The 25637-nt window shown below is 54.1% G+C and overlaps 9 protein-coding genes across 9 annotated transcripts; 3 read left to right on the top strand and 6 right to left on the bottom strand.

The window, feature by feature from the left end:
• Positions 1–119: 119 nt before the first annotated feature.
• SCP_0207200 (hypothetical protein) lies at positions 120–1191 on the bottom strand (the record flags this gene model as incomplete). Its single annotated transcript, XM_027754632.1, has 3 exons — positions 120–858; positions 909–1038; positions 1092–1191. 3 exons carry the CDS (start codon positions 1189–1191, stop codon positions 120–122), a joined length of 969 nt encoding a protein of 322 aa, XP_027610433.1.
• Positions 1192–5744: 4553 nt separating this feature from the next.
• On the bottom strand, positions 5745–6101 carry SCP_0207190 (hypothetical protein; the record flags this gene model as incomplete). The annotated part of the gene is made up of 1 exon (XM_027754631.1): positions 5745–6101. One exon carries the CDS (start codon positions 6099–6101, stop codon positions 5745–5747), a length of 357 nt encoding a protein of 118 aa, XP_027610432.1.
• A 653-nt stretch (positions 6102–6754) lies between these two features.
• Positions 6755–11362, bottom strand: SCP_0207180 (hypothetical protein; the record flags this gene model as incomplete). Its single annotated transcript, XM_027754630.1, has 12 exons — positions 6755–6922; positions 6975–7259; positions 7308–7463; positions 7794–7978; positions 8030–8754; positions 8802–8913; positions 8963–9067; positions 9126–9598; positions 9651–9796; positions 9850–10194; positions 10250–11050; positions 11099–11362. 12 exons carry the CDS (start codon positions 11360–11362, stop codon positions 6755–6757), a joined length of 3765 nt encoding a protein of 1254 aa, XP_027610431.1.
• A 1027-nt stretch (positions 11363–12389) lies between these two features.
• Positions 12390–13487, bottom strand: SCP_0207170 (hypothetical protein; the record flags this gene model as incomplete). Its single annotated transcript, XM_027754629.1, has 5 exons — positions 12390–12590; positions 12641–12817; positions 12865–13076; positions 13131–13336; positions 13390–13487. The coding sequence occupies 5 exons, from the start codon at positions 13485–13487 to the stop codon at positions 12390–12392; spliced, it is 894 nt and encodes a 297-aa protein (XP_027610430.1).
• A 390-nt stretch (positions 13488–13877) lies between these two features.
• SCP_0207160 (hypothetical protein) lies at positions 13878–17373 on the top strand (the record flags this gene model as incomplete). The annotated part of the gene is made up of 7 exons (XM_027754628.1): positions 13878–14180; positions 14229–14524; positions 14574–14699; positions 14749–14864; positions 14916–15095; positions 15142–16106; positions 16159–17373. The coding sequence occupies 7 exons, from the start codon at positions 13878–13880 to the stop codon at positions 17371–17373; spliced, it is 3201 nt and encodes a 1066-aa protein (XP_027610429.1).
• A 216-nt stretch (positions 17374–17589) lies between these two features.
• On the bottom strand, positions 17590–21349 carry SCP_0207150 (hypothetical protein; the record flags this gene model as incomplete). Its single annotated transcript, XM_027754627.1, has 6 exons — positions 17590–18371; positions 18425–18716; positions 18766–19740; positions 19789–20903; positions 20953–21172; positions 21224–21349. 6 exons carry the CDS (start codon positions 21347–21349, stop codon positions 17590–17592), a joined length of 3510 nt encoding a protein of 1169 aa, XP_027610428.1.
• A 210-nt stretch (positions 21350–21559) lies between these two features.
• On the top strand, positions 21560–22426 carry SCP_0207140 (hypothetical protein; the record flags this gene model as incomplete). The annotated part of the gene is made up of 2 exons (XM_027754626.1): positions 21560–21572; positions 21678–22426. The coding sequence occupies 2 exons, from the start codon at positions 21560–21562 to the stop codon at positions 22424–22426; spliced, it is 762 nt and encodes a 253-aa protein (XP_027610427.1).
• Positions 22427–22675: 249 nt separating this feature from the next.
• On the top strand, positions 22676–23117 carry SCP_0207130 (hypothetical protein; the record flags this gene model as incomplete). The annotated part of the gene is made up of 2 exons (XM_027754625.1): positions 22676–22874; positions 22924–23117. 2 exons carry the CDS (start codon positions 22676–22678, stop codon positions 23115–23117), a joined length of 393 nt encoding a protein of 130 aa, XP_027610426.1.
• A 1712-nt stretch (positions 23118–24829) lies between these two features.
• On the bottom strand, positions 24830–25609 carry SCP_0207120 (hypothetical protein; the record flags this gene model as incomplete). The annotated part of the gene is made up of 2 exons (XM_027754624.1): positions 24830–25006; positions 25055–25609. 2 exons carry the CDS (start codon positions 25607–25609, stop codon positions 24830–24832), a joined length of 732 nt encoding a protein of 243 aa, XP_027610425.1.
• Positions 25610–25637: the final 28 nt, after the last annotated feature.

Here is a 25637-nt window from a genome sequence, read left to right as displayed (position 1 = left end):
TGTGTATCGTGCATTTGCTCTCAGCCAGTTAACTCGATCAACTGACATGGGTGATTACCATCTGTGAATAAGTTTGACCAGGCATAAACAGATAGTCACTCACCCTCCTTCATGGCATTTCAACCGACGTCTTCCGTATTATTGTCCACACTTTCCCCCCGTGCATTTCGAGCATTCTCACCTCCAAGTTTCCAAAACCACGCCAATCTATCATTCCTCTGCCCAACTCTATTCTCCTCTACAATGTCTCCAGGCATCTTTGTGTCTTCCTTTTGAATGTCAAGATATCGTGTCAACAACTGTTCACTTGCTCCTAAACAGATCAGGGCTTTCCTAGCACGCTTGTATCGTCTAATGATTTTGCGCTCTTGCTGACCAATCTTCCTGAGCTCAGCTGCATTTCGGGTTTTGTGCCATTGAGACTTATTGTGCCTAAATTTGGTCCGGAAAAGCAAAGACTTGTGACCTAACAAGAGTCGCAAGTCTTCAAGACAGTCATTGGCTTGGCCAACCCGTAGCTGTAACTCCTGCTGTGCAATGCTCTCCCATCCCACCGTCTTGCATTGCTCAATGCCAAGTGAGGAGGGAAGCAGGAGAGTGATGTTCTCTGGCAACACCTCCTCTTCAATATCTTCTGGGTTCTCCTCCACATCCTCCATGGTCCAACCCTCTTCATCTGCCACCTCATTAGAGGAGATTTCTAAGTGCTCAATGTCTTCATCATCTAATAGCGCCATTGCGCGATTGTGAAATCCATCAATTCTTTTCTGCAGCAAATTTCGCTTCGTCTCCACCGAATTCTTGTTCGTGGTGGAGCTTCGCTTGGTGAGGTGTTTTGCCATTACTTGTATGTCATCTCTGAAGCACAGACTGAGCAAAGAGACCAAAGTGAATGTCAACTGGCTCACTGTGTCTTTTCGATATTTATTCCAGTGCTCAACCAGGTTACTGTTCCACTTTCCAGGACTCTACCCTTCTCATTGGGTGACTGTCTTTCTTCTGTCGCGAGCAGAAGGCGAATATCACCCATGGATGGAGCTATGGCTCAGTTTGCTCAATCAGACGAAATCTGGCTTGGAGAATGCACATACCCTTCTCCAAGTTGACATTGTATATGTTTAACTTATCACCATGCTCTCGCATAGCCACGGTCTCCTGCTCAGTCCACACTTTGATATCGTCCTCGGTCATCGTGGTTGAGAGATTAACAAACTCTTGCTCCATTTCAGATTCACCTTTGACAGCCTTGGAATACTTGGTTCGGAGCATGTTCACTGAAGTACTGTTAACCCTCATCAGCGCAACAGCAAAAGAACAGTGCCCACCAATGCCCAGCAGCTTCATCCAGTTCCAGTCTCAAAAACGATCATCCAGAACCTCTCATCAATGTGCCTTGGTCATTGCACGTGTTGAAGGACCTGTGCCATTCATTTTGGACCACAGCGTCTCCACAACCTCACCCTCAATCTCACCCATGTCTTTTCTGAAGTTTAAGGAGAACTTGGCAAAACACTCTGCAATGTGGGCCTCAAGGTGGAACTTTCCCACATAGGCAATAATCTTTATCTTGTCTGCGACCTTCAGATATTTGCTATCTGCAACGCGCTCCAGAAAGTGAATCCACCACTGACATGCGACATCGTAGCACACATCCATGAACTGGAGCCCTTCAGTGTTATATAGAAGCACCTGGCAGATGGAGTAGTCTATGTTCATCTGTCTGAGAGTCGTGCAGAGATGGAATGTTTGGCAAAGGAGATGTGATTGGTTGGAATATGCTTACCTCTCTCCTTTTTGGAAGTCAACCACTGAATGGGGTATGACACACCCATGGTGAGCACAGACACATGCTCCAACACCTGTGACCTCTAGATTATGGCTATTAGCATTGGCCTGATTCACAGCGTGGTGATTTGCACATCTAGATTTCTGCAGATATCTCCCAGAGCTCAATTGCAGTTCCAACTCATCTTATTGCACGCACTTCAATAGTTTCTTTACTGCACTTCAAATGATCTTGATACTTCACATCATCAACCATGAATCCTTGACCATTAGTCAGAGGCACATCATTCTCAGGCTGACACATCTTCATATGCTCCAAGGTGAAGTTTCCATCTGCCACTATTGTGCGACGATACACACTGCTTTATCTTGAATTTCAGTCAGAGCTCTGAAATCATTTATTATCACACTCACATTTCAGGATCTTCTTGCCAATTCTCAGGTAAATTGAGACATGGTTGGGGGCAAGCTGGACAAAAATAAGCCAACTCCCCACGACCTGGGCTCTTAAGAAGGTCATGGCCAAAGCCAAACCATTTCCGAACTGTAATATCTCGCCACTGGCGAGAAACCCTCATGAGTTCCCTATAATGGTCCTAAAACAGGCAGATTACCTCCAAGAGACTTATCATATAACTAAGATTACTCACAGGAACAGTTTGGGGTGCAGCATTATTGGTTAACCGTCGCATCTTGGTGTAGAACCTGGATGCCGAGGTGTTGCAAACTATGGCATCAATACTAAAATATTTGAGGACATCAAAGGTGAACGCTGTTCTGGGGTGAAGCTGACTGGCAGGATAAAGGGCCATCCGAAGCATCTGAATGTGGTGAGAAGCTGCATCAGGACATATACACCATTTTACCTTTTGCACATAAACTCCATTGCATGAAGCAATAACCACCTCTCCCTCCTGTCAATCATCTATGACATCTTCACCCAAAAAATGTACCTGGCCTTCATCTTCCAGCTGCGGCCCGAGATCTCCCCCAAGATAAATGACATCCTCCCATCCATCTTGGACACCAAATCCACATGGACATACATTTCCGCCATGCCCCAGGTGAAGGACGAACCCTATTGAAGCCAGAGAAATTTTGACAAACCGATTCTGAACCCAGCGTTCGAGACGATGAAATGGTTGTCAGCGATGTGAATCAAGGCAGCATCGGAGACATTCAAAATAATCCCCCCAGCAGTCTCGACAACGAAACTGGCCATCAGGTGCATTGCAATTAGTGCATCCACGATCCTCCAGAGGTGCCTCCATGCCCAATATCTCCGACAGATACTCAGCCCGATAGGGAAGCCATGAACGCATCAGGTCCTGTTGTGACTACAATGTGGAAAAAGTGAGCAAACATCATCTCCATCATTCTTCACTCACCTTGCCACTACGTGTCCTAGTTGACAGCGGTTCCAGAGCAAACAGATCTAGGCCATCATCACCAATAATGTGATTTTCAGAGGGCGCAGCTAAAGTCCAGCTTGGTCCTTCTACAGCTGTACCCTTCCTCCTTCCTGTCCCAGGACTCGACTTTGGTGTACCTTGCACAGCTCGCATCACCCACTTTCTGCCCCGGCGTGCCCGGACCTCTACAAGGTCAACATCCTCAATTGAACTGCGACGGCGCTTCGATTTCCTGGACTGCTTTTGACTTCTTGGAGACATTGTGATGCCGGTGAAAGTGGTGGGGATAAAGCAAGGGAGAAGAAAGTGGCGGGCAATCTCTTTATCAACATGTGCAGGCCACATGCTCCATGAAATACAAATTACGTGATGAATGAGTAATCATTTTGCTGGCTGCCTGGTGTTGGTCATATGATTTTCTACCTCGTGCAAATCATAAAAAACGCGATTCTCATATTGCATAACATGACAAGGTTATAACAATGCGCAAATTATATCTACTTCTGAGATCTCTTCTTTTTCTGCGCAGCAGCCTTGGCCTTTGCCGCCTGAGCAGGTGTCACCTCTGTCACTGCTGTCACCCCAGCCCATTCAGTCATGTTTGTGAACTGGACTCCCATTTACCCTGACATTGTCATGAACTGGACAGCCAGCGGACGTCGGCCCATCGGTCTGTGTAAGGAGCTGTCAGCGATCGGCTCATGGCGATGAAGGGAATGCTGGAGCGATGGGCCCACCGCCATAGGAGTATTTCTGAGCGATCGGCCCACCACCATGATGCTACTATTATACAGGCATGGGCCCACTGCCGCGGTGATAGTTCTGAGCGATGGGCCCACCGCCATAGGTGTATTTTTGAGCGATCGGCCCACTGTCACGGGGCTATTATACAGCCATCGGCCCACCGCCATAGGTAGTGTTCTGAGTGATCGGCCCACCACCACGGGGCTATTACACAGCCATTGGCCCACCGCCATAGGTAGTGTTCTGAGCGATCGGCCCACCGCCACTAGGGCTATTATACAGCCATTGGCCCACTGCCATAGGTAGTGTTCTGAGCGATCGGCCCACCGCCATAGGTAGTGTTCTAAGCGATCAGCCCACCGCCATAGGGATATTTCTGAGCGATCAGCCCACCGCCACGGGGCTATTGTACAGCCATCGGCCCACCGCCATTGGAGCTGTTCTAAGCCATCGGCCGACTGCCATAGGTAGTGTTCTGAGCGATCAGCCCATCGCCACGGTGCTATTATACAGCCATCGGCCCACCGCCATAGGTATATTTCTGAGCGATCAGCCGACCACCATAGGTAGTGTTCTGAGTGATCGGCCCACCGCCACTGGGGCTATTATACAGCCATCGGCCCACCACCATAGGTAGTGTTCTGAGCAGTGGGCCCACCACCATAGGTAGTGTTCTGAGCGATGGGCCCACCGCCATAGGTAGTGTTCTGAGCGATCGGCCCACCGCCACTGGGGCTATTATACAGCCATCGGCCCACCGCCATAGGTAGTGTTCTGAGCGGTGGGCCCACCGCCATAGGTAGTGTTCTGAGCGATGGGCCCACCGCCGTAGGTAGTGTTCTGAGCGATCGGCCCACCGCCATAGGTAGTGTTCTGAGCGATCGGCCCACCACCACGGTGCTATTATACAGCCATTGGCCCACTGCCATAGGTAGTGTTCTGAGCGGTGGGCCGACCACCATAGGCAGTGTTCTGAGCGATCGGCCTACCGCCATAGGTATATTTCTGAGTGATCGGCCCACCGCCACTAGGGCTATTATACAGCCATTGGCCCACTGCCATAGGTAGTGTTCTGAGCGATCGGCCGACCACCATAGGTAGTGTTCTGAGCGATCGGCCCACCGCCACTGGGGCTATTATACAGCCATCGGCCCACCACCATAGGTAGTGTTCTGAGCGGTGGGCCGACCGCCATAGGCAGTGTTCTGAGCGATCGGCCTACTGCCATAGGTATATTTCTGAGCGATCGGCCCACTGCCACCGTGCTATTATACAGTCATCAGCCCACCGCCATAGGTAGTGTTCTGAGCGATGGGCCGACCACCATAGGTAGTGTTCTGAGCGATCGGCCCACCGCCATAGGTAGTGTTCTGAGCGATCGGCCGACCTCCATAGGTAGTGTTCTGAGTGATCGGCCCACCGCCATAGGTAGTGTTCTGAGCGATCGGCCCACCGCCACGGTGCTATTATACAGCCATCGGCCCACCGCCATAGGTAGTGTTCTGAGCGATGGGCCGACCTCCATAGGTAGTGTTCTGAGCGATGGGCCCACCACCATAGGTATATTTCTGAGCGATCAGCCCACCGCCACGGTGCTATTATACAGCCATCGGCACAACCCCATAGGTAGGGTTCTGAGCGATGGGCCGACCTCCATAGGTAGTGTTCTGAGCGATCGGCCCACCACCACGGGGCTATTATACAGCCATCGGCCCACCGCCATAGGTATATTTCTGAGCCCATAAGCATGGGTCGCCTGAAATATCTGACTAGCCCGGGCATAGCTGAGTTATTTGCCTTGCCCTAGGTTGTCAACTGGGCTCGTATCGTGTCCGTGTCGTCTTGGTGAAGCATGGGTGGGTGAAGGAACATACCGGATGATTCGTCAGGGAGTAGCATAGGTGGATGTATGAAACATGGAGATTGGTCGGGGGGAAGCATGGGCGGATGTATGAAACGTGGAGATTGGTCAGGGGGAAGCATGGGCGGATGCCACACCTGGTTGCCCGAGCCAAGAAGTAGACCATACGAAGTGAACAGATTGTACCCGAAGTCAACCGAAGAGCACGAAGTAGACGAGGATGCGGACGTGTGCAAATCAGCATATGAGCTGAAGGACACCACAGAAGAAGGGGGCTCCGATGCCGAGTCGTTGCTCATGCAGCACCTCTTGCTCAGACCTATCGGCCCACTGCCATAGGTGTAGTTCTCAGCGATCAGTCAACCGTCATGGGCATATTTTTCAGTGATTGATCCACCGCCTAACAGGGCAATGATGGAGCTACCGCCGGCCAATAATTTCCACGTAATCCACCCATCATTCCCTCCAATTCTGGTTAGCTCACTATCAGCTCTCCTTGCAGTATCACACTCTCTCCCACTGTGGGAAGGGTTGGCGAACTGTGGCGAATATCCTTCGCCATCTGAACATGGAGTTCAGAATGACTTCGCCAAACTCTCCCAATTGGCATCGGCGTTTCGAGACATGCATCAGATACAATTTGGGATGTGCCCTTCTGGGTAGAGTATGTGGAGACGAATGGCGGTCCTTTCCACCGTGAGTAGGGTTGGCGAACTGTGGTGGATATCACTCGCCATCTGAACATGCAGTCCAGAATGACTTCGCCAAACTCTCCCATGTGGCATTGGCTTTCGAGCCATGCATCAGATACCATTGGGGATGTGCCCTCCTGAGGAGAGTATGTGGCTACTATGTTTCGCCTTACCACACCAGGTACATTGCCCAGGTTCAAAGACATGACAACCTTATATTCGACACACTACAGCACGAACGGACGCCTGGCATTGGGCGATTACATTCCTAACTCACGCAGCTGCCGCGTCGCCTCCTGCAGCTCTTCCAGCACCACATCCAGGTTCTGATCTGTCCTCTCGTGCAACCAACTAGTGAGGTTCACGACGCGAACATGCAGCTGTTCAAGCTGCACCAGTGTAGACTCGGAGACGGTGTACACCTTCTCCTACGTTCTCGAGGTTCAGCAAGACTGTAAGGTGCTGGAACGTACCACTCACCCAGGGATCACCAAGTTTGTACCACCAGGCCTCCATAGGACTCCCCGCCGGCCCAACCTGACGATCCCATTTCCACCAGTAGTCGGGTAAATCCTCGAGTAGGTTCTTAGGACGAGGAACGAGGGTGGTGGGGCGTGGAATCGCCTTGACGTCAATGCTGATGGGGCGCAGAACTTCGCGATTGAAAGTGCAGACGGTGAGGACACTGGCGATAACTCCGCCATGGTCGATATGGTCAGCATGACCCGCCAACGCGAGGTCGCCACAGATACCCCTGATGGCGAACTGCACAGGACTCAGCAGGGTCAGGCGATATCAGCAAGAAAGGCGTACCATCTCCCGACGCAAGCCTTCCTCCCAACGGACCTTGGTGAAGTGATCTGGGTTAGGCTCCAGTGCCAGAACAGCTTCTTGGATCCTCCAAGTGTAGACTTCCAACTGCAACCTTCCTCTGGAGAACAGGCAGGGGCGCGCATCTGATGTTGAAGACTGGGCAGACATGATGGTGAGTGGATGAGCTGAGGTTGATATCTGATCGACCTTATCTGATGTCTGATGTCATGCGATTGGAGAGCACATGCCGAGATGAAGCCCTCAGGCGAGGATGGAGGTCACTTCGCCAAATGTGATATTGGTGAGTAGGAATTACATACATGATGATCACTACATCGATATAGCAAACATGAATATGCGTACACCCCAGTGAACCCTGACTCAAAGCACATTTTCATCACCCGCCCTTTCGTCCTCAATGTCCAGGGCGAGGATGTGGCTGAAGGCGTCAGTGGCATGACTGGCGAAGGTCCGCCACATACTCACTTGCCTGGCGGCATAGCAAACATGACCCCGCCAGGAAGGATCCGTCATCTCGAGCCAGTGAGCCCATCGTTCCGCATTCCGCTTGAAGGTGGCTATGGTCCAGGCCATTTCCGAGTGGACCAAGACATGCTCCTCCCTCCATCTCTCATATCGAGCTCTGGCACGCAGCCAATTCACTCTATAGACTGGAGGGTAAATTAGCAGGAGGCCTAGAGATCGATCGGACAATTACGAACACTCGTCCATCCATTCTGATGAACCTCGATCTCCAGCGACATCCATGGTCCAGAACCAAGCCAGGTTGACGTTCCTGAGCCCGGAGGTGCTAGCCTCGATGACGGCAGTCTTCACGTGCAGGTCCTTCTTATCCAAAGGGCGATAGAGGGCCAAGTCTTCATCGGTGGCATCCAAGCGCATAATGGCATGTCGGTTGGCAGAATAGAGCCTGGCGCAGGCCAAGACGGTCTGATCGGCAGCATGAACCTCCGCCTGTGCACGGGTCATGGTTCCGATGCTGTTGGCGGGATGAACCCTCTTGCGGTAGAGGTAAGACTTCAGTCCACGCGCCATGCGAAGCTCGTGGAGGATGTCATTCATCAGGCCTTTGCGCAACTCCAACTCTTGGGCCGCCAGGGTCTGGAGCCTGTTGGCGATGGCGGCCACGAATCCTATCTGCGAAGGTAAATTCAAGGAAGCTCGCTCGGGAGGAATTGCATCCTCACCATACTCAGCGTCCTCCGGGTGTATTTGAAAAGGATTCTCATCCAAGGAATCCCAGAGCGCACCATCGTCACGATCTTCCATGGCGGGAACGTCCTCCAACCTTCCCATGAACTTCTCAGAGCGACGTTGGAATGTGAGAATGCTGACTTCGAGGCGCTGATGGCGCTCGAGAGTCTTGAGGTCCTCCGCCACGCTCGGATTTTGACTCGCCTTGCGGATATCATTCGCAAGCTTAAGCCTGAAGGCCGTCAGAGCTGTATTTTTGTTAAGATGAGGCAAACTCACTGTGCTTCTTGAATTTTGAGGCCAGTCGACAACCATCCGGCGGTGCCCTTCTCCAAGCCCTTGGCGGACTCCTCGCCCGCCAGTCTGAGTTGGGTGAGGTCTTTACCCGGGGCTTGCATTCACGTCAACTACATGCCACACGATGATGGAAGGATACTCACCCTTCATGAGCTGGACATTGAAGGTGTCCATGATCTTCGGATCATTTTGGCGAGCCTCCATAGCGTCATCGTACTCCTTCTGCCATGCCTCAAGGACATCCTCATCTGTGGATGCAGATAAAGCTTCAAAGGACTCCTTGCTTCGTGGGAAGCCCAGGAGCACGCGTTTCCACTTTGTCATCAAGGTTGGCACTATAGGCAGCATAAGGCAGGTGGCAAATAGGGAAGGAGGAACCAGGCTCATCCATGCGAGTCGTCTTCTTCCAGTTGGAGTCATTCATGTGATCATCAAGGACTTCTTGGTGGTGAGCTCGGGTCATGCCCCTGGTACTGCCTGAGACCTCATTTGTTGGCACCCACAGGGTCTCAATGACCTCGCCATCGACCATACCAGCGCCAACTATAAAGTTGGGCGAGAACCGTTGGAAGCAGCAATCTTGGTGTCCGTGCACATGAAACAAGCTGATGCCTTGGTCTACCTTGAGCTCGAAGGGCATCCTCAGATAGGCGCTGTGGCGGAAATGTTTGCGGACATGGACGCCATACTGGCACATGATGTCGTACATGACGAGGACGAGGGTGATACCGGTGAGGGTCAGGAGTGCATTGCTGAGAGAGTAATCCATATTCATTTGTCTGCAGAGGGTGCGTCGGTGAGAATGAATCATGACAAGAGACATATGCGAACCTTTCTCCCTTCTGGAAATCGACGACAGTATGAGGGACGAAGAAACCATGTCTGGCGCAAGCAGTGGCCCCGATTCCTGTGGCGTCGAGGTTGGCGCGATCCACATTGGCCTGATTGACAGCGCGGTGCTCATGACAAGTGGAGCGCTGGTGGGCTTAGGAGTCAAGGGCGGAAGAAGAACGTGCAGCCAGACACGCACCTGATGCGACTCCATGGCCACCGCCAGATGAGCCTTGTAATCCTCTTGGCCGACCATGAATGCCTGGCCGTCACTGAGGGCGACGTCCTCCTCGGGGTGCTTCATCTTCATGTGCTCTGCACTGAAATTTCCATCCATGACAAAGCCGCATTTGAACTTCCACTGCACTGGATCCGCTTGCCAATCGAAAGGCAGGTTGAGCCCAGGCTGGGGACAGGCAGGACAAAAGATGGCGAGGCCACCCTTCTCCACAGGACGGAGGGCATCGTGTGAGAAGCCGTGCCACTTGCGATATTTGAGTTGGCGCCATTGGTGGGACACCCGCATCAGCTCACGATAACGGTCCTGGCGAGGAACTGGCATGAACGGTTGGGCCATGGGAATGCATGTGAACACTTACGGGAATGGTGCCAGGGAAGGCATTGCTCATGACCCGTTTGAGCTTGCTGTAGTAGTTCAATGCCGCTGTCTTGCACTCTTTGTTCTCCAGAAGGAAATCGTCGAGGACGGCGAATGTGAAGGCGGTATGGGGATCCTTGATGGTACCAGGGTAAAGTCCCATTTGAAGAAGCTGCATGTCACGCTCCACTGCCATCTCACACTGGCACCAGTCAACGCCGATATGGTGAACGCCAGAGATGTCGACAATGACTATGATGCGATTCCTGTAACTATCACGGCGAGGTGGCCGGGAGAGCACCGGTGGCACATCTTCCTCCCAAGTGGGATCGGGAGCATCGTCGGTTTGCCTTGCTTCACCGTTAAGGGTGCCTGCCAGAGGTGCAAAGTTGAATGGGACCTCGCCATCATGTGCATTTAGGTCTTCATTGGAGGCATTCCAGAAATTGGACCCCGGGGCCACCACCGGCGCAGGGTTATTATGTGCTGTGAAGGCACCCAGAGGGCAGGGATCTCCGCCATGCCCCAAATGGATGCAGACGCCAACCCAATACAGTGATGCTGGCTCAAAATACTGACCCTGCCAATGCTCTATCCGATGGAAAGGAGCACGCTGATGGCCGTTACGACAGCAGTCGATACAGGTGAGCGGTCTGCCCATACAGTCCAGGCATCGCCACCGTCCCTCGCCAACCTTGCATTCCGCACAGTTTCTGGGCTCAGGCGGGGCTTCCATCTCAACAATGGCATGAAGATAGTCATCACGGTGGGGTATCCAGTCCCTCATGAAGTCATTCTGGGTCTATCGCGCATGGTCAGACCATCAGATGGTCATGGCGGGAGTGCCCACCTTTGTCTTCCGAGCCGCCGGATCCAGCTGAATCGGCACACCTATGTTGCCCAGGACGTCGCCATCATCCAAGTTAAACAAGGGGCCTGAAGCTGAAGCCTTCGATGGACTTTTGGAAGGTGATGGCACATTTGAACCCGTGGGCATGGGCAAAGGTACGTCCACATAGCGTACTCCCCTAGTGGTCTGCTTAGCTACCTTGGTCACAAACTCAACCTCGTCATCCAGGTCTACAACGAGCCTGCTTTTGTTGCGTCTGCTCATGGTTCAGGTCAGTGGGGAGTCGTATTCCAAGCCAATCAATGAGCATTGTGTCCCTATCGCACAACACATGCAAATCACACACGGTCTTGCTGCCCACCAGACTACTCATCAAGGTGGTTAAGAATGGCTGCAATGCCTGGGCCTTATCACCTCGTGGTCTCTTTAGGCACCATATCAGCGTTATGCAGATAAGGATGCCATGTTGGCGAGAGGTCCGCCAATTGTATGTCGCTCTCAGTGCTAACTTTGCCTTGACTCGGAGTAGCATAATGTTCAAAAGGGAAACGTGCACTTGCACCGCGCGCTCGCCAATGCTGCCGCCATCTGCCCCACTAGCACTCACAACTTCTCGACCGAACACATTTCGCCACCATCTCCGCCAACTTCGAGGTCCGCCAACCATACGCTGCCATCAGTGATAACTACACCTTGAGCTGAACACTGTCGAGATGTGAAATGCGCACTCGTACCGCGCGCTCGCTAACCTTCAGCTAGGATTCGGAAATTCGTGACTCCATACATTTCGCCATCACCTCCGCCAACTTTGTCCCGCCAATGAAGCTGCCATCGACAGTCTCCATCCCCTGCATAGTGTTCTCGTCTCCATCAGTCTTTGGCATGATGTCCCTCTAATAAGCGAGCCAGTTAGGACCTGTTCTGAGTTAGGAATGCAGACTCGGTGATGAACTGTGCACATGCCAATGTGTGAGGCGTAATATGAAGCTTGCATCCAGTGGGGCGCCGGAATGCCTAGCCTGTTCTGGACACCCTCTCGCATGAAGTATGCATAGACGAGCCTTTCGCCATCTGCTCGAGTGATGCCATGACGAATCGCCTTTCCACAGAAGGCTATGACGGTTCCAGGACTATAATCGATGGCGACACGCATGGTGGGGAACTTCAACCACGCGCAAGTGTAGTTGCCCAACATCGCCAACAGGTCGTAGAATGTGTATCTTGTCTTGCTATCTCGGTGGAAAGGAGTTTCCCAGTTGGCGATCACCTGGAGTGCATTGAATGGCGACGATCAGTTCAGCGCCATCTCTCGCAATTCTGGGTCTTGCTGGATCAAACCCAAGCACTGGCGTCCTGCGGCATATAGTGTTGGGTGAACGACGGCCAGGATGGCGCCCAGCAATGCGGAGGAGTCATGAATATCATGCAGCCAACTTCTTCCGCCCTCAAGCTTCAGGCTGGCGGAGGTCTCCAGCCTCCCAGACTCCATATGCTGCAAAGGCTGTCCAGACGCAAGGCAAATGGCGTGGCGAGGAGACCCACCTCTCTTACTTGTTGGAACCAACCTGGCGAGAGACACAAGGAGCCCGCTGGGAATTGGGTACACTCCTCAGGAGGCAAGAAGTACAACGGGTTGTGTCGCCAACTGGCGGTGGTGCTGGAAGGCTTACTGGCTGCTATTGCTGGGTGTAGGGCCCTGGTCGCTTGGAGCATCTTCGTCTGACAAATTTGTCAGATCACAGCGCAAGGCTGGGCAAGCCACTCACCTGGCAGTCTGGTATCAACACTCTTGGAAGTATCCAAGCCAAGATGCGTCCGTGCATGTCCACGAGGGTGGCGGGCTGGTCTATGCGTATTTCGCTCTCACCAAATGGAGGAGGCCACTTCCGTTCCAGTTCTGCCTCGAGGACTTCATTCTGCCCCGTGGGCTGAATCGAAAGGCTGTCGCAATATCTATCAATGTCCCACTGCAGCCTTACTATTACAATGGCGTGATCAGTGTGATCAGACCTGCGGCAAGACTAATGACTACCAGGATTACGGATGGCCTTCACAAGAGCATCTGCAATGCCATTGCACTCCAATAGGAGGGCGGATGGCATGGACGGAGGCACTTCTATAGATGGCGCAGAATGGGCTGCATGAGTGGCCAGATGGAGCTTTCGGCGGAACATGAGCTCCAAGACTCCTGCTATCTGATCGGTCAGTGGCATGGGTGACAGATTGCTCATCTTGATACTGTCTGCCAATCAATGGGACGATTACAGCATGCATCAGTTGAAGGAACGCACAGGTGTATGGCGGGCTCAGGCGGTTGGCTTGCAGATGCAGGGGAGAATGTAGGAGGGGCCAGAATGGCAAAGAACAGTATGCATTCATCTGCCTGCATATTGCTTGCAAGCACGTCCCTTGCACATCTCACATGTTCATCATGCCGCCGAGCCAGACTTGATGCCGCCATGCCAGATCACGGGCCGGGTGGTCCACCATGTCTGGGCCCTTCGTCACCGCCATCTAATTGGCCGAGCCTAACTCCGAGGAAGCCCTTTATCCCACAGATTGGCATGCAGATGATCACCAGATTGCCTCCGCCCAGCATTCGCGAGATGAAGTTGGCGTGGTGTGCTCTGCCATAGAAGCGGCATTCAACATTGCCTTTCACCAGGCATAAATGCTAGTGCATACCTACTACCACCTCCCGCCACTGCGAAAAAGACACATACAATGCTTCAGCAGTCACCACACACCATGGCGAGGAGGGTAATTGGTGTAAGCCCAAATGGGCCATCAGCACGTGCATGTTGAGTTGTGGGCGGCCGACGAGGAAATGGACAGAGCGCTGCCTGTTGAACTATCGACCCCCTTCACTGTCCCAACACAAAAATCTCATCCTCAACATCGAGAAAGCATGCCGGCGAGATTTGTAATTTTGACGGAGCATCAGCCCATACTCTCTGAGAAGCTGCGGTCTTATGACATGGCAGATGCCAAGGGACGCAAGACTCTAGTTCAGAGCTTGCGCCAGAAGCTGAAGACACAGTTTGTCGACACGTCAAATTATGACGACATCATTGTGGAAACTGTGAGCAGTGTTTCATGTCTGTGAGGTCCCCACTGACTCTCACCGCAGAAAATCCGAGAGTGGCTCAATAACCACACCCGCCATGCGCAGGAGAAAGCGACGAAAAAGCGTATGCATGTTTCTGGCAAGCCCAATGCCTTCAAGGTGTGGGATGCGCTGGAGAGGGACAAGGTGACTGAGGCCGCGCGAGCACTCACGGCAGATAAGGGTTGCAATGTCTCCAAGGTGTGGAGAGTCGCACGGAGTGCCGAATGGGCAAAACTGTCTGAGGAGGAGCAGAAGGTGTATGAGAAAAAGGCGGAAAGTTGGCGCAATGGCACTCTGGATGATAAGACGAAAATGAAGTGCGTACCTCCTGTCACGTAGCATAAGGCAAATCCTGACCTAAGACAGGCTGAGGGAGCAGCGAATGATGCAATATCTGAAGAAGTTTGCCAAGACTATGTGGGACACCATGGGCATTCGCATGGCATTCATGCTAGCATATCCGAAGGAAGCGGGGAGTCTGAAGGTAGAGATGTGAGCGTAGACCGTCTAACTATCACCATCTACTAACCCCCGAGTGAAGGGTGGAGGTCAATCACGCCATCACCAATGAAACTCCATTTGGGGCCTATCCTGGGTGGCTGCGTGCTTACCAGCATCTAGCAAAGGTGTTCTCTGAGTGGGCCAAAGGCGAATACGGTAAGAAGACCTCAGTTGCATTGTCGCTGGCACACTGACCTGATTTCTTAGGTGTGACTGAGACTACGGTGACGGTGAAGAAGACACCTGCCGATTGCATGCGGGCCATGGACAAGATTCGGTTGATGGCCAACGGTTTTCCTCTGCTCCCCTCGGTGCCCGAAGGTATGGCGGAAGCGCCTCTCAAGGTGATGAAGGTACAAGTTCGAGACTTCATGAATCATCACTACGGTATGACACTCCCACTCGGTGTTGAGAGATGCTGACCAGTTTACAGCATTGGCGAAGGGTGCTCGGAACTGCAAGTCGCCATGGATGAAGCTGAACAGCATAGACGACATCAATGAGGTTATTCCAGCGGAGATGCTACCTGAGAACTTCCAGTGGATCGATCCCTCAAAGATGACAAGTGTTCCCGTTCGTGCCCTCCTCGACCACTGGCAGGCACACCAAGAGGAACATGGACCTGAGCAGACCATGCGATTCACCCAGTACTTCGACAAGGATGGCGAAGCTGCTCCCGCCAAGTATGATCCTCTTCCACCACTTGACGGATCAGCACAGGCATTAGAAGAAGGATCTGAACATGAGGTCCAAGAAGCACTCACACCTAAGAAGGCGGAGAAGGCGAAGAAGAAGGGTAAACCTGTGCGCAAGGTCATGGGAAAGGCGGCATTGAAGGCGACAAAGGGCAAAGCGGCCCCTGGCGGAGCCAAAGGCGGTGGGCATAAACGCAAGACGAAAGATGCATACGACTCGGAAGATGATGCCAGAAGCAGCCAAGACTCTGATCGGAGTTTGCCAGATATACCCAGCATGGCTTCCGAAGAAGATACGGCCAGCGATGAAGATTCAGGGGATGGCGAGAGCGTGATTGCGAATAAAGCGAAGGGCAAGGCAGTCGCCACCACCAATGGACGTAAGGCTAACAATGGTGGTGCACCTCAAGCGAGTGGTAGCAGCGGTGCCAAGACGAAGGCAAAGCGAGGTCTCCAAGACCTTCCTCTGGGCGAACTGCACAGATTTGACACAGAGGAGACCGATGAAGCATGGAGTGAACTGGAGCCCAGTACAAAGGAGCTCAGGCTTGAGCTTCAAGGCCGAGCCCCGCGTCTCACTGGCGGGAGTACTGTGGGGAGTACTGTGCCCCACCTTGTGAAAAGGAGAGACGTGTTTCTCGCCACCCTTTCCGTCGAACCGCGATACCAGGATATGCTGAAGGAAGTCAAGATTGCGACTGTGGTGAGCTCCTTTCGTGGGGATTCATAGCCACTATTGATCATCCGTCATATAGCCCCAGGTGTATCGTTTTGCCAGGTATGATCCGATTCCCTGGAGTGAATGGTCGTATGGCCAGCGCTACCTCCCGCCGTCATTTCATGCGGTGGACAACTTTGACATCGTCAAGAACTGGTTGGGCGACAAACCATGGCTGACAAAATATCGGTTCTTACATCCACAGGGCGTACAACAATCTGCACTCGTGATTGGTATGGCGCTGAGGGACCTCACACGATCTCAGTTCATTGAGGAGGGCGAACCGACCAACCTTCCCGACTATGTGGTGAACTCGGCGATCTCATTTGACGCAGTAGAGCAGCTGCTTCGCTGTTGCGAGATCATTACCTTGGACATGGTGGAAGGGAACGTCACCCATGCCATGGTGAAGCCAGTGAGCAAGCCTGCCATACGCGGTGCCCCACAAGGTGGCGATGGCCTTGGGGGCCAGGAGGAGCAGGAAGGTGATGCCTCTGCAAGAACTCATGATGGCGCTGCTACTGCTGCCAAAGTTCACAAGGCTCACCAGCCTGCCCCCATGGCTGACAAACTAATCATTCCAAGTGGAGGAGACGAAGGGCCGAGCCAGGAGACCAGTGGTGGGGCCTCTGACGATGGCGAAGAGGACGATGCACACTTGTCCGTACCTAGCAGTGGTGCTGAACGACCGCCACTGCCTCCGTTTATACCTAAGACGAGGAAGGCCGCAGCCAAGGAAGACCGTCCATCAGGTCAAGCCAAAGCGCTCCAGGGAAGGTCGATCACTGATGCCCTTCAGAGTAATATCCCCGGCAGGATCACTCGCAGTCAGCGTCAAGCGATGGATGAGTCGCCCGCCAAGAATACCCGCAGTCAGCATCCACTAGGAGCTGTGAAAGATTTGAAGAAGCTTCCTGATCCAAAGCGGAAACGTCAACCAGCACGTCCCGAGCCCGATGGCGAAGACAGCTCTGGCGAAGACAATCCGCCACCTCGGAAGCGTGGACGTGGTACTCGGGACGAGTTGGTAGTGGCCTCGCTGAGGAAGAAGAATGCGAGGGCTGAGGACTCAGATGATGGTGACAAGCCTCCCGCAAAGCGAAGACGAGCTCTGCCTCAGACCCCGGAGGTCAAGGACAAGGGAGAAACCAAGCTGAAGCCGGTCCGTCTGGGGAAAGCAGCCGCCAAAGTGAAAGAGAGTGGCCAAGTTGGCGCAGGTCGCAAGACCCGCAGTGGCGGCACCAGACCTTGACAATATAACTCCAGTTCAAAGTAGACTCGTAGGCTTCCACATTGTTTAATGTGACCCATAGATCTACATAGGTAAAGCCATGGAGATGGTGGCAATGGCGAGGGGAGTTGGCGAGAACTTCAGCAGGCATTCAGTTGACTTGGAGTGGCAGTGACGAATCGAGTGCATGGAGATTCCATGCTAGGTTAAAAAGCATGTATATCAATACTCTAATGACTACACATTGTGTCTATCTGGGCGAAAGGCGGTGAAGACCATGGCGGAGTCGACCTTCTCTCGGAATGCGTCCAGAGACTTCGCCACCAGCGAGGTTTCCTCTCTCGCCGTCGCCACCTCCTTCCCCACCTTCTTCGCTTCATCCAAAGCGGACGTCGCCACCGCCATCGAATCCTCTTTGGTGAGCGCCAATTCCATCTCCAGCTTGCTCGCTTGAGCGATCGCCTCTGCCGCCGAAGACCTGAGCTCCTTCTCCATGCTGTCTGACCGCGCTGCCTGGAGCTCCATCGAATGACGGAGGTCGGCCAATTCGCCCTGCAGCTTGTCGACGTCCGCTTGGCTCACCGTCTGGTTCGCACCTTGCTCCAACCTGTTGACCTTCTCCTTGAGCTCTGGCAGGCAATGTCGCTTGGCGACGAGGTCTGCCACCGCCAACTTCACGCTCTCCTGAAGCTCGATGCTGACTGGCCTGCGAAACTCCTCCATCGCCAACTTGACCTCTTCGCGAATGCTCCGGGCATTTTCTTGAAATGCGGATGGCGGGTTGATTCGCTGGAGCGCCGCTGTGATCTCTGCCTTGACGGTGTTGAGGTCCGCCATCCTCTCCTGGAATTGGACTTCCATCCCGTCCTTGTGTGCCAGGAACTCCTGTCGCAACTCGGCACAATTCGCGCAGTCATCGTTGGATGACTGCGAGGTTTCTTCGCCACTGGGGGTGTCGCCTTCGTTCACCGGAGCGGGACTTCCTGTAGACACTCGCTGGATGTCGCGCAAGTGGGGTGCTGTATCCCTGGTCAGCGCTGCATGGATTCGAAGCTGTGGCGGGCGCACTTACCCTTGCTGGTCGGAGGCACTGCTCTGAGGCGGTTCGCCTTCGCATCCCTTTTCGCCTCCGCCTCCTTCTTCGCTGCCTTGCGGTCCAGTGGGGCGCCCCTCTTAGCTGGCCTTCGCCCTTCATCGAGATGTCCTGCCTTCGCCAATGTGGAGGACTTCACTCCCTTCAATGCCTTGGATATCTCCAGGGAGGGCGTCACCTCCTGTGCCACCTCGGCAGCTCCTGCGCTCGTCTCGTGGGGCATCAGCAGCGAACACCGCCGATCGTCGTGTGGCCGCTCCAAGGACGCGCGCTGTTTCATGGTTACATCGACTCCAGCTGCGACAAGATGTCCTGCTTACCTCATCCTCCGCCACCTCTGCCTGATACTCTGGTGCATCCTCTGGTTCATCGGCAACTGGTGTCAGCATGCACTTGCTGCTGCTAGCTTGCGGCGGAGCAGCTGGCCCTGTTTGGAAGGCCATAGCCCGCACCGCCTCCATTGCCAGCCTGGCGGCTTCCTCCATGCCATCGCCTTCCGCCAGAGGCATCTTGGCTGCTGCCTTGGGAGCACTCGCCTTCGCCTTCCTGGTGATCACGGGCACCATTGGGCCCGAGCGACCTCCCATTGCCACCCTTGTCATCTGCCCGCCCTCCTTCGCAACAGACTTGGCAGGCAGGACCTCATCCGGCTCACATACTGAGGTCCTGGTGACCTCGCCACCATCTTGCACACCTGAGTTTTGGCTCCTCACCGGCTTTGCCTTGGGTCCTGATTTCTTACCTTCGCCAGGTTTGGCGACCGCACCAGACTTGGAGACCTCGCCAGAGTTGGACAGAGCCACAGCTCCAGTGGCGGTGGCGGACTTGGTGGCGCGCTTGGACTTCGACGATTTCTCCACCGAGGCCTCGCCTTCAGCGTTGGCTTCATAGGGCGTGACGGTCGCCTTCTGCTTCGTCGCCTCGACCTCCTCACCACCCTTGACCTTGGAGCTGGATGCTGCAGCATTGCGCGTCTTGGTCTTCTTCGGCAGCTTGCGCTTCAACGCTCCCATGAACATGGGTTCTGCACCGTCGGGCTCATCGGAGTCGACCTTGACGTCGTATGGAGGTGGCGATGTGGGCAGTGGCTTGCCCTCTACCACCAGCGCTGCGCACATCTCTTGGAACTCATGCTGTGTGGTGTGTGAGTTTCCTCGCAGGGGCACGCCGTCCGTGTTCCTCGGCGCGATGCTGCAACTGACACCTCGTGCTGCACATTCGAGGCAGCGACCGAAGTTGGCGGTGTTGAGCTTGCATGGCCACTCTTTCTCCTGGCAGCCAACGCAAGGGACGAGCTGCAGGAACATTAGCACAGGTCAATGTCTCACAAGATCGTTACTCACCGAATCTGTTGCGTGTGCCCACATGAAGTCAGACACGCGGGTGGACGTCTTTTTCCACATGTCCTTCTGCGACACCATCACCTTTGCCTTTGCCTTCCCCGTCGCCTTCCCCTTCCCCGTCGCCTTTGCCTTTGCCTTTGCCTTTGCCTTTGCCTTTGCCTTTGCCTTCGGTGCGACATGAGGCGTCGCCGTCATCCTCATTGTCTGTTTGACAGGTTTGGCAGGGGCGTTCGTCTTCGCAACACCGTCGTTAGAGTCCCCTGCGGTCTTGGCGGGTAGATTGGAAGGCGGTGCCAGAGTCTCATCTTCGCTTTCGATGAACTCCTTGCTCTTGTATTCCTTCGTCGCACGCTTCTTCTTTGGCGGCTTGACGGTCGGTACTTCCTCTTCATCGCTTGACTCCTTCGCCTTCCTCTTCCCGCTCTTCTTCGTGCTCACCTTCGAGCCCTCCACCTCGGTCTGCACCATCCTCTTCTGCGCACGCTGCACTCGGCCAGAGGTGGTCGGGGCCTCGCCTTTCTCCTTTGCGACCTCGATCGGCTTCATCCGCTTCGCCTTCGGAGCTGCCTCCTCGTTCTCACTCTCCTTACTCGACTCTGTGATGACCACCTTGCACTTTCGGAGTGATGGTGCAGCTGGCGAGATCGATATTGGTCTGGCAGTTGGCGGAGGGGGCGACGCCGCATCAACCTCGATGGATTCGGGCTGGCCTGCACCCGGCACGTCTTCCGCCATCTCATCGTCGTCATTTTTGTCGGCATCGTCGTCCTCGTCACTGTCGGCATCATCGTCGTCCTCGCCCTCCTGCTCCTCTCCCTCTCCCTCTCCCTCTCCCCCATCCTCTTCCTCGCTCATTGCATGCGCCACCTTCCCCTGTGCCTTCTCCTTGCTCTTGCCCTTTCCCTTGTCCTCCCCCGCCTCCACGTGGACGATACGCTCACCCACCATGCCTGTCCCAACGTCGTTGTCAGCTCTCTCCTTGCCTTTCCCCTTGGTGATGAGGTCCCCGGTAGCCAGGTCCTCCTCGCCACGTCCCTGGGTGTCGTCATCGGCTGGCACATTGCCCCAGCCCTCCGCTGGCGTACTCTTCACCGGTGGCAGCTTGCAATATGGATCTGGTGCAGTCAGTGTGTCGCTCGACGCCTCACAATGCTTGTGACTCACCTTCAGTCCACCACTGCCTTCCCAGGTCCTCACACTCCCCATACTCGCACACAGCCAGAGGGTACCTCTTGTATATCCTCTCATCGTCGTTCGATATGTGGTCCAGCCGCGCCAGGGCCTTCTGCTGGTATGCCCGGGTGAATTCCAGCAACGCGCTGATGACGATCCCAGGCATCCTCAATGACTTCAAGGGCTGCGGGAAACTCTTTTCAAGCCGACTCTGTGTGGCATATTCGGTAAGTGCATGCCAGACCTTCGACCGATGACTTACCACTTCGAGGTAAATCCTCGTCTCCCAGTCCGGATAGCGAGGGTCGTCCTGGCGAGGCGCCGCTGCAACAATGGCCGTCAGTCGCGCGGCCTGCAGAACATAGTTGGGGTCGATATCCAGAGGCATGGCAAGCTTGGCAGAAGAAAGCGTGAGGGTGTTTCAAAAGCAGAGGTTGCAGTACAGCGGAGGCGGAGCAGACGATGCTATGAGCTGGCAGACGCGATCTGCACCAAGTTCAACTTCACACGCCATGCGACCACGTGCTTTGCACGTGATCGCTGGACTTGCGCAATTTCTCAAGTCTCTCAAGGTCAGTGTGACCTGCCGCAAGTTCTCATGGCTCCCAACAGTAAGTTCTATTGCTCTCCTTGTGGAATCTGACTCCTTTGTGATGTTATCTGACCTTTCTATGTCATATCAATCCCCTTTCTACAACTGATCTCCCGCGATCCAGGACTGATCGAAGACTTGTCTGCTCGCCACAATCTACCTGCCATGGCCAGTGACGCGGAACCTCCTGACACGCTGGACATTACGATGGGCAAGTTGGATGAGGAGGATAGTATCGCTGAGCCCCGTCGTCCACTCATTTCGGATCTCCTTGACTCTCCTGGATCTGCCCAGATCTCCTTGCCTCTCCACTCTGCTTCTCAGACACCCCTCGTGCCCCGCCACACTACCCCGTCCCTGGCGGCTCTATTTGCGCCATCCAACTCGCCACATGAGCATCTCCACCGCCACGCCTCGCCAAAGGTACAGGCGTCATCTGGATCTGTGGCGCCTGTGGAGAGAAGTCGCGCACTTATTCCTGACCCTCTGGCGCCAGCTTGGGATGAAAGTCGTGGCAGTTCGCCAATCCATAGGCGTGCACTCATCTCAGATTCCACCCCCACTGCGCCCGGTGGAATGTTCGACTTCGACACTCCTGGCATCTCGCCAATCCCTCGACGTGCCCTGTTGGAAGCTACTCCCCTTCCTCCACCAGCTCACACTTTTGACTTTTGCACTCCTGACACCTCTCAACTCCCTCGACGATCGCTCATTGCTGAGCCCCTTGACGCTACGCCATGTACATCCATCCACTTCGATAGTCAAGCAAGTACACCGATGGCGAGGGGCATGCTGGTGGACGAGACACTTGACGCGGAACCAGTGCTGAAACTGCTGGACTTTGACAATAGTCCTCCCGCCATGCCAGGATGACGGCGAGCTCTGGTGATAGACAGCCCTGGCGCGACGCCTGTGCGTAGCCAGGTCCGGTGGCTAAATAGTCCCAGCACTTCGCCTCCAAAGAGGCGGCCTTTGTTGGACGATGTTTTAAGTCCACCGCCTCCGCCATCGGCGCCCTCTCACTCGCCAGCTCGCACTTTCGATGATAGCAATTTCCGCCATGATGCACCTGTCATTCACTATATGAAAGGCAGCATCGAGCCAGTCACTGTTACTTCCAGGATGCCAAGTCTGGCAGCACTTCCAGATGAGCTGCCGATCCATCGTCCCACCCATTGGGAACAGGTTCCAGGCTTATTCCCAGATACCACACAGCTGCTGCCAATGGCAGTCCCTGGAGAGATGAATGCCACTTCTGGCTCACAAGTGGCCCGCCTTGGTAGATCGTTTGCGCAGATCGCAGCAGAGGCAGACAGTTCCAGTGAGTACATCCCTGGCAACCTTCAGTCTGATGTTGACCTTATTCATAGTGGACGATGACGAAGGTGATAGCTTTGCGGTTAGTCGTCGTCGCGCCATGTTGCGGGAGCACATTGTACGTCTTCAGCGTGAGCTCAACCTCACTGAGGATATGCACGTTGCGAACCTCAATGCCAGCTCGACCGTGTTCCAAATGGGGTACATTCTGAGGGACATTCGTGGCAAGGCGTATTGCAGGAACTGAACTAGTGTCTTTGAGCGTTCTGGTGTTAGCAATATATGACCGCTATGTAACAGCTTGTATACCAGTACAAAATGGATACATTCACTTCTGCATCACTAAGCTCTAAAGCCCATCGCTCCTCCAGTGTACTCTTCAGATGGGCGGACTGCGCTCGCCATCACCAAGGCATGTTGTTGCCAGCAATTGGCCCATCACCAAAGGACCTGAGTGAAAGCTTCACTGCATGGGAATATCGCTCCGCCAGCAAAGGGCCCACTGCCAAGGGTCAGAGGGTTGGCCATCGCCAAGCCGTGTTTTTGCCACCAATTGGCCCTCCGCCAAAGGTCAGAGGATTGGCGATCACCAGAGCACGTCATCACCACCAATGCACCCGGAAATTGCAGGGCTGTATGTGACAATGGGCCCATTGGTGGCGATGACATATCCTGGTGATCGTCAACCCACTGGCCTTTGGCGGTGGGCCGATTGCTGGCGATAACATGCTCTGGCGTTGGCCAACCCTCTGACCTTTGGCGGTGGGCCGATTGCTGGCGGAAACATGTCCTGGCAATGACCTATCCCATGGGTGCTTGCAGTAAGGCCCTCACTGAGGGTGCTTTGGCGATGGGCCGACTGCTGGCGATAACATGCTCTGGCAATCGTCAACCCTCTAACCTTTGGCGGTGGGCCCATCCTTCAGGTTACACTCTGGGCGATCGGCCCACTGCTCATTCGTCATACTCTGGCGGTGGGCCAATTGCTCAGACAAACATGCTCTGGCCATGGCCAACACTCTGACCTTTGGCGGTGGGCCCATCCTTCAGGTTACACTCTGGGCGATCGGCCCACTGCTCATTCGTCATACTCTGGCGGTGGGCCAATTGCTCAGACAAACATGCTCTGGCCATGGCCAACACTCTGACCTTTGGCGGTGGGCCCATCCTTCAGGTTACACTCTGGGCGATCGGCCCACTGCTCATTCGTCATACTCTGGCGGTGGGCCAATTGCTCAGACAAACATGCTCTGGCCATGGCCAACACTCTGACCTTTGGCGGTGGGCCCATCCGTCATCTCATTCATCATACTCTGGCGGTGGGCCGATTGCTCAGACAAACATGCTCTGGCCATGGCCAACACTCTGACCTTTGGCGGTGGGCCCATCCGTCATCTTACACTCGTGGCGATGGGCCCACTGCTCATTGATCATACTTTGGCAGTGGGCCCATCGATGGCGATAACATGCTCTGGCGTCGGCCCACCCTCTGACCTGTGGCGGTGGGCCCATTGCTTAACAGTTACAACACTGTAATATGCCCTGCTAGTGGGCCAAGCACTGGGAGAAGAACACTAGCGGTGGGCCCACTGCTAGTATCCCACACATGAAAGATATGGGCCCACTGCTGGTAGAGGTCAACATGGTGACAATGGGCCGACGTCCGCTGGCTGTCCAGTTCATGACAATGTCAGGGTAAATGGGAGTTCAGTTCAGGTAACATGACTGAAAGGTGTGGTCACCCCAGCTGCAGCTGCTTGAGCCTTCCTTGTTGCTACAGTCACTCGGCCAGTGCGACGTGGAATGACTGCACTGGAGGTACTGGGAGCAGTGCCTCCATCTTTGGCCTGTGCCCGAGTTCTCTTCTTTCCAGCAGATCTATTGTGATTAAACAATGAACATGATTAGCAAATGTGAAGACGATAAAAAACCATGCCAACAAAACCTGGCGGGTTCCTCTTACAATTGATCCTCCTCTGGAGGCTCTCTGGCCGCAACAGGAGGAGCCTGCTGATGATGTTGTCGCTGGCGAGTTTTCAGATGTTCCTGAGGTGCCGGTTCATCATCACTATTAGCTAAAAACTCTACCGGTGGAGGAGTGGGCTGGGCTCGGTGACGTTGCAGCTGAGACAAGGCCTGTTTAACTTCAGCACTATGATCAAGGAGATGGATGGATGTCCTCACCTGTGGCTGCACAGCAGTGCTATCAGCCATGGCTGCTTGAGAATCGGCAGGTGCTGATGTAGTCTTGATCAACTGTTGGGAGATCAGCCATGCAGCTTCTGCTGTTCGCACAGGACCCGACTCTACCTTTTCCCGATAGTGTCGCATGTAGTCATCAGTCAGATATTCGTTAACATCGTTAAGAGTTGCATCAGCGGAGAGCATGACCACAACATCCCTCACAGAATGTCGGATCCTTTTGCACCTATGAGGTTGGCCTTGCCCGATCCACCTACCGGCCTTATCCATTTGCTTTCGCAGCATACACACCATCCGATGCTCTACGATCACTGGCTCCTCCACGAGGCCTGTCATCGCTGAGTATGCTGAGAATTCATCTGCTGTCAGGCCGCCCTCTGCATATGCGGTCTTCGTATATGCACGAATCTGCCGTGCAAAGAGCCAACATAGTTGACGAAGCTGCAACACGAGGGTGTCATCAAGGCCAAGTGCAACTGTCTGTGGATCATTATGCTCGGCGATGAATCGCAGTACCAAGCCAATTGCCAATGTCATGAGTGAGAGCTCCAAAGCTGAGGTCAGC

Source organism: Sparassis crispa (genome assembly GCF_003851025.1).
Source record: "Sparassis crispa DNA, contig_000001F, whole genome shotgun sequence".
NCBI lineage: Eukaryota > Fungi > Basidiomycota > Agaricomycetes > Polyporales > Sparassidaceae > Sparassis > Sparassis crispa.
This window is presented reverse-complemented; position numbering and strand designations above follow the sequence as displayed.